We start from the raw sequence: 12,003 nt of genomic DNA, 5'->3' as shown, positions 1-12,003 counted from the left end.
GATCTGGGGCCAGGGTCACCGGGCCATATATGGACATATAAGTAATTTTGTGAAAAAAAGGAAATCAAATTTCTGATATGCTTTTGAGAAATATTACAAATAAGTCTCCTGAAATTATGGTTCCTTTATTCAAGGCTTTAGTAATTGAATACGGGAACTCGGTATCAGTGGTTCCCCGTCACTTAAAAAAGCGCAAAAATATAATTGAAGGCGTTCAACGCAGATCTACTAAGTGTATAACTGCTACTGGAGACCATATAGTTATGAGGAGCGCCTAGCTCTATTTAAACTGCCCAGTCTACAATTTAGGCGACTAAGAGGCGGTGATTTCATTCAGTGAAGTATTTAAGATCATGCACAATATTTATCAGTGACTCCCCGCACTACCTCTTCCCTGTTCACCTTGGCTAAATTTGATAAGACTCGAGGGCACAACTTCAAACTTAACAAGACAAACCTTGTCACTAACCAGTTCCACAATTTTTTTTTTATTTTTATTTTTTTTACTAACTGTATCAGTCACTTAACTCACTCAGTACGGCCAGTCCTCTCTTCTCCTCTACACAGACCCCTCGGATGTCCAGTGGGTGTCTGAATAACCCAACCTTTAGCTTCCGTAGTCAGAATTGTGGTATTTTTTTTGTCAACATTCACGTCCGTCTTCAGTATATAAGAGCCTTCCGCTTGCAGTATTTTGATGATGGTAATTGGGGTGAAACGCTGTTAACGTCGTCTCTTTCGCCGTTCGTATGGAGAGAGTTAATCTGTGGAATAACCTTTCCGGCTCTGACACCATCAATGCATCATCAGTAAACGCCTTCAAAAGCCAAACTGACAAAACTTTTAGGGACCATGTATTTTCCATCGATTTAAATATTTATTGAGTCAGAAATAAATGTAGTACACACTGTGCCTGATTAACCATGGAACAGTTCACTATATTGTGATCCAAAAGCACATTAATGGGCATAATTACGAGGGCAAAAGGGTTCTAGCCAATAGCCGAATATTTCTGTGATTCTGTGATGTCTCTGCAAATGGTTTTCATGTTCATCATGCAGTGTTGTCAGTCCATCGTTGTTGTTTTTTGTTGTTGTTGTTGTTGTTGTCCCTCCCCTTCCACCTCCCTATCTCGACAGTTCCTTCGAGGATTGTTTTTTGCAAGGCCACTGATTTTGTTACATTCCTAAACGGGAACACAAAAAGCCTAATACCGGTACATAAAGTTCCTGTTTAGAGCTTGTATTTTCTTTTTGGTCGTTCCTTTCACGGTGATAGTTTTTTGCTCACCTGAACATTACCGCCGTCTGCTGCGAAAGCAAAACTGTTCCTCAGCGAGAGGTTACTTACATGATAGTACTCAAGTTTCTTCATTAAATGGGATGATACGCAGAATGACAAGTAAAGGATCAGACATCGCCCGTCAGCTTCGAGCTGTTAATGACAGAATAAGTGCTGCTGCACAGAGACGACCAAAGGTGGGAGTGAGGGCATTGTAGCCAACTCAGATTGGTCAAGTTGTTGCTATGATTGTATAACATTATCGTGACATGAGGCCGTGAGAGGCATCTTAAGTCAAGATAAATATTATTATGATTTTTTTTTTATGTGCTTCTCTCATTCCCAAATGAATAATTCTCCATGTTAAAATTTGAACATCGCATTGACATTTAGGTTGATTTGATGCATTTCCCCTCCTTACAAAGTAAAGGTTTAAAACTAATAGTAAATTAAATAAGTGGTCATTCATACGTCTCGAGGGGAAATTAAGGAGAAAGAATTTATTCCCTACTACTTTCATTCACATTTGAATAGAGGAATTTGTGTGTGGTTATGTGTGGCCCTGTGTGTGTGTGTGTGTGTGTGTGTGTGTGTGTGTGTGTTCGACTTAATGAAGTCACAGTCAAAAGTGCTTTTTTTTCCATCCCAGGTTGGCATAGTTTTCTTTATATCAAAATTATATGAAACAAGAAGTGACCTGAAACCAATACATGTACAACCAAAAGTTAAGGAATTAAGAAAAATAAGAATGATAATTTTCAGAAAATATCTTAACAATGTAGTAACCTTGTTTCAAATTACCAACAGCGACAAAAAAGGCCCAAAGTAAAAAATATTTTTGTCTTGTTGAAATAGGCGTATCATCTCACATTCTCCATCTCTTCACAGAATCACAGAGAGAAATTGGAAAGAGTATAAAATCCCCACCAGTCTTATAAAACGCAGGTGAGAGTTGTAGTTGTGCACTGGTGTATTGAAACATTGTAATCTGGATGGCAGTTGGCCAAATCAAACCCAAATATATTATCAAAGAGCAAAGAAAACATGGTCAAAGAGATGCAGTTGAATTGAAGAAGCGAAAATGAAGAAAAAGGAGAAAAAACATTCCTGTCCATGCTTGGTCTTTCAGGACAGACAATTGTTTTGCTTTATTTAGTTTTTTTAAATTATTTTTTATTTTTATTTTTTATACTTGGGATGGCCAGTTTTTCCCTCTTTTTTCCCCCACAGAGACCATATCTGATATCAACTGGCTGTCTGAATGGTTCAGCCTACAGCTTTTGTTGTTACAAATGCGGTATTCTTTATCTTCATCCACAACTGCTGTATTAAAACCTCTAATTCTGTTTCTGACTTTAATGACATCATTCAGTAGTGGTTTAAAGCAATCGCCATCGCCTGTTTTGTTTTTTGTTCTGAGAGAGTTAAAAATAGACAATTATAGGCCAAAAAAGAACATATCTCAAACTTACTCAAAATAACAGTACTTAAAAGATAAGGGATATGTGGTATTACTTTTGTCTTTGTTCAGCAAGCACTGAGTCAAGCTCTACAAAATGTTAGGATCTGGCAATATAGGGGAGGAGTAACGGTTTAACTTGGATTTTTTTGATTTTTCAGAAAAACGCAGTTTTTATGAGTGTGTGTGTGTGCGTGTGTGTTCACACATGTGCACATATGTGTGTGTGTGTGTGTGTGTGTTTGTGTGTGTGTGTGTGTGTGTGTGTGTAATTAAACTATACTAGGCTTGCAATTAAGAGACAGTACCTATTCATAACAAAATTACTGTATTTATGGAGTTTGGCTGTGTGCAGCATTTAAAGGGACCAGGGCCACGACTTGTGGCAGTGTCCAAGACAAAGCCAGTGGAAATGATCTTGGAAGCCTACGCTTGCGGGCAACGTAACTTTGGGGAAAACTATGTCAGTCTGTTGACTGCTTGTTTTTTGTTCTGTAATTCTGTGTGTGTGTGTGTGTGTGTGTGTGTGCGTGCGTGCTCATGAATGCATAGGCATGTGCATGTGTGTGTGCATGTGCACACACATGTACTGTTGTGTGTGCATGTATGTATGTGTGTCTGTATGTGTGTCTGTGTGTGTGTGTGTGTGGACATTCATGTTATTATGAACTGCACTCCATCATGTCAATGTTTTATTATAAACCTAAGACGTGCCAGTTCCTCTTTGACAACAAAAGTACAATTTTACTACATGCATGCTCAGAGGCATATGCTCACACATACAATGCAAACACATTTGTATGCATGGACACAGGCACACACACACATGCATGCACACACACATTCATGAGCATACACACAAACACACACACACACATGCATGCATGCACATACACACATGTAAACACACACACACACACACACACACACACACACACACAATCAATGTTGGCTTCAGTGCTGAAAAATTCATATGTTCATACACATGTGTATACATATATACATACAATGATATATGCACATTCACATCATCTGCATGCAGATATATGGAATGTCTTTTTGCAGGAGCATGCACATAGATATCGATGTGCAGAAAACATGTGGATTCCTATGGCAGCAATATGTCATTGCAAAAAAAGAAGAAATAGAAGGAGAAGCAATAATCATGAGTGGGTTATCAGAGAGCAAAGCAAGCCTAGGAATGTCAAATGTAAATTATTATCTATTTTCATGGCTTTGTTTTCTCAGACAGATGGCATTTTCACATCACATTGTAGATACAAGATTTCCAGCCTCAACCTTTTTCTTTCTTTTTTTTCTTTTTTAACCTTCCCTTGTGCATTAAAAAACAACAACCCAAACACCTGCAGAGTAGAAATATAGTGGCTGTGTGTGTGTGTGTGTGTGTGTGTGTGTGTGTGTGAGAGAGAGAGAGAGAGAGAGAGAGAGAGAAATATTTGAGAAATAATTGGCTATCTTGTGATGTTGCAAAGCAAATAAGCCAACCAAGATCCCATGGAATGAAAATCCGTTGTCATAGTTTTAATGTGCAATGGTGTTTCCTCCATGACATAATGAATCATATGCACTCTACAGTCCCAAGTAATAGAACTGTGGAATGGAATCCTGACACAATACCTTCTAAGTTTTATTCAGCTGTTATGCCCATCAAATTCATTTAGCTTCTGCTGTTTTGAAAAAAAGACAAGATACATATATCTTGCCAACCGGTGTTGCTTGGTGCTTCCCATTAGCTAGCTCACAGGTAAATGAAAAGGTGCAGAGAAACAATTTCTCAAAAAAAACAACCCCAAAACAACAAAAAACACCTCCCTAAAAAGGAAGACCCCAGTCTGTATACATGTGTTATGATTGAAACAGTTTCCAAAACCTTTGTGCTCACCATTCACTGATTCAGTTTTTGTTTTCAGGTTCAGGAACTGGTGGACAAGGGCAGTAACCAAGAGGTGAGGTAGCATGAGGGTACATTGAGTGCAGGCACTTTATTATCTCAGTTTGAGAAATTAAGAGCATATGATCATATGTATAACTTATAAGAAATGTGTGTCTGTGTGTGTCTGTGTCTGTTAGATAGATATCATCACCAAGTCAATGTACACATATTTGTGTCAGTATTCACTTTAAGAAAATATTTTTGTGAGTTGATGACTTCAGTTTTCTTTTTTTTTTCTTTCTTTTTTTGATTTTTTTAAATATTATAAATGGTTAGAGTACATTTTACAATAGAAAAGTAGCTCACTGATACCTGTCTTATCTCGTAATAAAAACCCCCATAATATCTTGATTTCTTGCTTACACACACATGTACATACGTATCAGTGCGCTCACTCTCTCTCTCTCTCTCTCTCTCTCTCTCTCTCTCTCTCTCACACACACACACACACAGATATCTTTGTAATCACATCACGTCACACACACACACACACACACGTGCGTATAACACAAGTAACACACACACACACACACACACACACACACACACACACACATTTGTTACTGAATGAGTTCTGTTACTCAGTGGCTGAAGTAAAGAAAGTGTTATAGAAAATGGTGTTATGTGTATTCTGAATCAGATTCTGCAGAAGTGTGGAGATGTGAAGTGGCATTTCATTGGTAACCTGCAGAGAAACAAGGTCAATAAAGTTACAGGTTAGTTAATTGTGTATTATTAATACTGATTTTATTTTAGAAACTGTGTATAAAGTGTTGGTTTTTTTTTCTTTTTTAAACAAAGCTATTGTCAGTTTTACATGAAAATGTCAAGCATACAATTTAAAATGTAAACATCAGTTGTGCTTTTTTTTCAGAAAAGATCATATACCTTTACATGTACACAAAGTTTGTGTGTGTGTGTGTGTGTGTGTGTGTGTGTGTGTGTGAGAGAGAGAGGGAGAGGGAGGGCAAGAGAGAGTTACAATGAACACAACAAAAAGCTCTAGAATTTGCAATGTATTTTAAAAATGTTCGGATGACTGTAGTGTGGTCATATGTTTTTGCATATACACAGAAATGCACATCCTTTGACAAAGTTTTAAAAGAAATTTTGAGTTTGTTGGTTATAGGCATATACACAAGCATGTCCTTTGACAAAGTAGCAATATCTTTACATTTTTCTTGATGATGAGAACATAATCCAAACATTATTTCTCATACCTGTGATGGTTGTTGATGTTAACACTATGGTCAAAATAATTGATATGGTTACTGCTATGTCATCATTTACAATCATTGCTTACTGCCAGCTGCCTTTGCGGAAAAGAACATCTCTTCCATATCACACATGCCCACAACTTTTGCTGGTGGAAGACTGCCTTCACAGAGTTTACACTTTGCACCACAAGGTGTTAATTTATCATACTGGAATCTGTCCTACATGAATGCTTAGGCATTTTCCCAAGAGAAAGCAGCCATGATCTGGAGTTTGTTTCATTTAGTGTTTCCTGAACATAATGTTCTGTCTTCGTGGAATGTAATTTTCCTTATTTATAATTTACTTAATATTGTCAAAGGAACCAAAAAGCCAAGTTCCTAAACAGAGTAAGGATCCAAAATACTTATATAGAAAATGATTGCGGGAAAAAGAAATGTGAGAGAAGAAAGTCCTGCATGACTTGGAATAAACTGCTTAAAGCTGTCATTGTTCACCCATTGCTTTCCATTACTTTGCAACAAATCAAGCTTGTTGAAAAGAACACGCTGTGAAAATCAAATGTATGCTCCCAAAGTTGTGGATGCTGACACTGTTCACAGTTTGTTCAGACTTCTCCAAGGAAGAGATTACTGTAAGACTGAATTGAAGAAAAATGATTGAATATAGGAAGAGAATTCAATACAACATAGGAGTGTAGAACATAGAAGTAGAAATGACTGAATGAACGATAAAAAATGGGTAATTGAGTGAGCAGAAAAAAATAATTGTGTGTGGCTGAAATAAGTGAGTGAAGGACTAGAAACGAATGAACATGGCATCAGAATGAGCGAATACGAGAGCAGAAACAGGTGAATGTTATGAGCTGCAGCTAGCAAACATAAACAGAAACAGACTTTGCTTTCACCGCTGAAACAAATGGGCACTAGCCTGTTTTGTGGAGCAAGTTTTGCTTTCTTTATCATGGGGAAGTGTATGTGTTCAGGTGTAGCAGGTCTGTATATGGTGGAGACGGTGTACAGTGAAAAACTTGCACAGGCACTGGACAACGCATGGAGCAAGCAGTCCCACGCAGAGCCACTGGCCGTCATGGTGCAGGTCAACACCAGCAATGAGGAAAGTGAGTGGATGGGAGTGGAAGATGCCTTTGGTGGTGAGAAATGGGGTTGACAAAAGGTACACCTTTCAAAGAGGATATTAGATCCCAGGAAAGTGAGTGTGTAAGACTCCATGGGAGATATCCATGGTGGTGAGAAATGCCTGATATCTTAGTACTCAGCTTGCTGATTCTTGAGAGAGCTGACAATTCCTCAAAGAGACAATACATTGCAAGGTCAGCACTCTTTCTCTTACCTTGACTTAGTAGCTTGGGAAAAATTGCCCTTTTCAGTCCGTCAATTGGATTCCCCTGTTCAGATTGAAATGTCTCTAAAAACACACTTCTTTCATTCTGTGTTAGTGTACTTTCTTGAACTTCTGGTGTGTTTTGTGTGTGTGTGTGTGTTTAGTGTATACACACTTTCATGTGTCGTGTACTTATGCATCTATGTTTACATTTTATAACTTTTTGTAGTTAGCACCACAAGCTTTCTGCCTGGGAAATATGACCGTTAATATATTATTATGAATTGGGGTTGATATATCACACCTTCTGAAGGGACCTGGCATTGTGACATTGTTACATTTGTTATCTTGTCATTATCATGGAGGTACTGAGTGCAGCAATGTTTTTATCTTGCGTTAGTTGACCCGACATGGCGTTGGTAGCTATAGCTGAAGTATCAGCAGTATGACTGTGACTGTGTTTGTTACTCTTTTTAATATATACATATTTTTTCACACTGATATGGGCTTGTTTTAGATCTGCTTTTGTCCTTTTATGTATAAGATTTGAGCAGATTAGCTTAATTTGTCTGTATTTGGGCTTTTTGTTTTTTCATTTTTTTAATCCTTGCTTTTCACTGGCTCTGAAAGGGAGCCAGAGGCAGTGATAGAAAAAAAGAGAAAATTTGTAAAAGATTATTCATTACCCTTTTATTGATGTGCAGGATATGTGTTTACTAATTATGTGTCTGACACTTTCTGAAAATGTCATTTCAGACAAAAATGGAGTTGATCCATCTGAAGCGGTGTCGCTGTCAAAATACGTGCATCAGGAGTGTCCACATCTGAGACTGGCTGGTCTGATGACCATCGGCTCTGTAGAGAACAGCACATCAGATGGAGTGAATCCTGATTTTCAGGTGTGTACTGCCCTAGTAGTCTCCCCTCTACAGCAAATGGACAGAGTGAATCCGGATTTTCTGGTGTGTGAACTGGTCGTATGGCTTTCTGCAGGAATGCTGTGTAGAATGAACTGTTGCTATCTTCAAAGATAATGGAAAGGACTTGTTACAGATAATTTTGAGTGTTCCAGTATTAAGTTGATTTCTTTTTTTCTTTTTTTTTCATAATCTTTTAAAACAGCTTGTCACTTTTGCTGTATTCACAATGGTTTTGCTGTTGCAGTGTTTATGTGAATGTCGAAAAGCAGTGTCAGAGGCTCTTGGCATGGCAGAACTGGAACTGGAACTGAGCATGGGAATGTCTCAGGATTTTGAACGTGCTGTAAGTATTCCTCCTTAGTGACAGTAGAGGAGATAATTATCTTTTCATTATTTTCAGTGTGTAAGGAGAGTAATATGTTTCTAAGATAGGTGTTGAAAGAAACTGGTTACGCATTGAAGTTCTGTTTCAAGGTGAAGTGAGCTGGCTTTTCAAATTAAGAAACAAAAGCAGAGGAAATAAAAACTTGCTGTTGGTACAAGAATACACTTGTGTATACACACGTATATACATGCACATTAATACAAACACATGCATGCATGCTCACACAGATGTACTATTTTTCACTTTCATTCAAGAGATGAGCGTATTCATGTACATGTGTTTTGATTTTGTGTACGTCGGTAAATGTGGACATCACTTTGAGAGAAATCATCATAAACAGCTTCTTCTTTTTTGTTTGTTTCCTTCAAAAGTTTCAGTTCAACTAAACAACTTTACTGCTCAAGTGTATTTGGAACAGCTGTACAAGAAAAGCAACCATGTTTTATGCTATAGCAGACCCATCAGCAGCCCTGACCGCTGTGTGTATGCTCGTTTCTCAGATTGAAGCAGGCAGTACCAATATCCGGGTGGGCAGCACCATTTTTGGAGCAAGGCAGTACCCAACCAACCAGAATACCTCAGACTCCCATGTGTCCATGGGACCCCTAACAGGACAAGGGGGGGATTCATCAGATCCTGAGGCAGCTAAATGCGCTGTTAGTGACATCCCCACTGACCTCAACAACTTGTCTCTCAATGGTTGAAAGTCTGTATGTAATGATGGACAGTGTGCATTGATGACTGGATGTAGTATAATGATTTTGTAACAAAGCATTGGGCAGTGCTCATTAATTATTGGAAGACTGCCTGCAGGTAAATGGTTCTGTAAAAGAATGATGGGAAATGTGCATTGATTATTGAAAGTCTATGTGTAGTGTAATGATTTAATAACACAATTATGGACAATGCAGCGAGAATAAAACTTGATCTGAAATGTAATGAAAAGGAAGGACTTACAAGTGAAGAATGAAAGACGAAAAGGTGAAAGATGAAAGTGATTTGGAATGTAATGAATCAAACCCAGAAGCACTCCAAGAAACCATGATGTGGAAAGCGTGGAGGGTAGAGAAGGGCCAGAACAATAGAGAGACACATCAATTTCAACATTTTATGTTAAAATGTCAGTGTGCACTATTAGATAACAGAGAAGGAAATGAACAAGAGGGAAGTAGAGTATGGGGTGGGGGATGAGATTAGCCCTGTTTTTGAAGATTTTCAAGCTTTTTTTCTGAATGAATATTTCTGTAATTGCTAATAATGCTGCAGTCAAGAAGAGTAATAACTATGACATAGAAAAGCCAGCAAGTCTATACATTATAAATGAAACTGGGATGGGATTGGTGAGTGTAGGAAACATATCTCCTCTCTCTTACACCTGCAGTCCTTGCCTCAGATTCCCCAAGTAGTAATATAACGGGGTGGAAAAAAAACAACAACAATAAAAAACCAACTTGCATTTGTTTTGCATTGTGGGCAACATGGGTATGTTGTTTTATAAACTACAGATTTCTGCTTAGTATGAAGTGGCAACAAAATCAGTTATAAGATCCTATACCTCTTCAGGATCCTTCATCAGTTTGAAAAATATATGCAGGGTTTTGAACTTTGCCAGACCAAATCAGGACCAGATTCACAGATATGGAGTTTAAGCATGTTCAGAACACAGGCATTTGTTGTACAAGGGAAAACTTTTGATGAGAGAGAGATACACCATGCACATTGCGCATGTAAAAGAAGCCGGGACAAAGAATCTTAACAAAATAAGAGGGCTTATCCAAAAGTCTAGCCAGTTAGGCGGCCATTTCTGAACAGTTATAGTAAATGCTTTTAAATTGTTACGAGTTAGATAGAGCCATGGTGCTGTTAATGTGCACAGACTCAAAATGACGCCATATCCAGTATGATTCTATTTAATTGTAAGACGTCATTGAAAAGTGATTTACTTAATGTTGTAACTGAAAAATGGATCCCAGCTTAGAGCAGCTCAGATACTTTGTCTTTACATGGCTCAGTTTAGGAGATGGTCTGATCAAAATTTATACTGAATTTTTATCAATTTTTTGTTGGACAGTTGTGAATGGAAAGTGTGCGCCATCTTGGACAGTTGGATTAGTTGTTTCAAACAATGAACGACTGACATGAAAGACGAGTAAAATTCGGACATCCAAGTGAGGCTTTGAATGAGTAAACTGTTTAGCTTGTGAAGAAGATAGGCATATTTCAGTTCATGAAATAAGTGCAACTTAAGGGTTTCTCATAAGGCACAGTTCAGTGAAATATGATCTTGAGATGAGGGAAGTGGCTGCCAGATGGATACCCTGTCTTCTGAAAGAGACGTAGAAAAAAATGAGGGTTTAGAGTTCTAAGCAATTGCTTGAAATGGTTAACCAGAGGGACCCAACAACAGTGCGACATTATCACAGCTGACAAAACGGATCACCTTCAATGGCATCCTGAACAAACTGTCAACAAAATGTGGGGGGACAGCAATAATGAAACACTGGTTATACTGATACCTGGTTTTCAAAGCCACAAGAGACTTTTCTCTGTTTTCTTTAATTCCCATGGTTCTGTAGCTGTCGATGTTTTCACTAAAAAGTATACTCTAACTGCTTGATATAATGTACAAGTTTTTTGCCCAAAGCTGTCAGTGTCTGAATATGATAACTTGCAAAAAAAAGTCCTTCTGCAGGACAATGCAAGTGCCCATAAACCAACGTCACTGTAACCTATCTACAAGAGTAATCCATCTAAGTTCTCCCTCACCAACCTCTAATCCTGACTTGACACCATGCAACTTCTGGTTTTCCCTTCTGAAGCCAAACCTGGCTTGCAAGAGCTTTTCAAGAATACTTGAGGAAAAGCACTGAAATCACAGCTATCAAAAAGTGTTTGACTCTTTACTGAGGAGGCAGAAACTACATGTGGGGAGAACAGGAGAGTACTTTGAAGAACTCTGAAAATATCACATTTGTTGGACTTTTTGTTTTGCAAAGGAGGTGACATGGTTTTTGAATCAGTCTGTATATATCTATATCTATCTATCTCTCTGTATGTGTGTGTGTGTGTGTAGTTTAATTAGTGGTACTATAGAAATTAGAATGGAGACTATATTTTTCTTTCAATGTTCTTGCATATTATGTTAGTCAGATCAAGCTACACTGAAAGTTTTCCGAGGTCATGTGATACAAGGAAAAACATGTGGAAGATACATCCTTGCAACTTTCCTTCATGCAATGTTTCATGGCAACGTCAAAGGTGAAAGATGTTGGCAGTCAATTTTTTAGTGAGGGAATAAATAGTGATCTCATATGTAAAGCAAGGGTTGTGAAATTATGTTGAGAAAGAGGACTGCATAAATCTACTCATGTTGTGAAATTATGTTGAGAAAGAGGACTGCATAAGTCTACTCGTATTCCATTTTTGCTCATTGGTTAACCTTCCA

The 12,003-nt window shown here is 38.0% G+C and overlaps 1 protein-coding gene across 1 annotated transcript; it reads left to right on the top strand.

Moving 5' to 3' along the window:
• The first annotated feature begins 1,283 nt into the window (after positions 1-1,283).
• Positions 1,284-11,997, top strand: LOC143301338 (pyridoxal phosphate homeostasis protein-like). Its single transcript, XM_076615558.1, has 8 exons — positions 1,284-1,478; positions 3,096-3,203; positions 4,672-4,707; positions 5,335-5,410; positions 6,895-7,029; positions 8,010-8,152; positions 8,418-8,516; positions 9,059-11,997. Exons 1-8 carry the CDS (start codon positions 1,383-1,385, stop codon positions 9,260-9,262), a joined length of 897 nt encoding a protein of 298 aa, XP_076471673.1. The 5' UTR covers positions 1,284-1,382; the 3' UTR covers positions 9,263-11,997.
• Positions 11,998-12,003: the final 6 nt, after the last annotated feature.

Source organism: Babylonia areolata, chromosome 2 (genome assembly GCF_041734735.1).
Source record: "Babylonia areolata isolate BAREFJ2019XMU chromosome 2, ASM4173473v1, whole genome shotgun sequence".
NCBI lineage: Eukaryota > Metazoa > Mollusca > Gastropoda > Neogastropoda > Buccinidae > Babylonia > Babylonia areolata.
This window is presented reverse-complemented; position numbering and strand designations above follow the sequence as displayed.

What these genes read in the sequence shown, in the direction of transcription:
- LOC143301338 (XM_076615558.1), top strand. Translation starts at nt 1,383, where the DNA reads ATGATACGCAGAATGACAAGTAAAGGATCAGACATCGCCCGTCAGCTT. An exon ending in GTAACTTTGGGGAAAACTAT is followed by an intron (nt 3,204 to 4,671) that starts GTCAGTCTGTTG and finishes TTTTGTTTTCAG; the next exon opens with GTTCAGGAACTGGTGGACAA. An exon ending in CAACACCAGCAATGAGGAAA is followed by an intron (nt 7,030 to 8,009) that starts GTGAGTGGATGG and finishes ATGTCATTTCAG; the next exon opens with ACAAAAATGGAGTTGATCCA.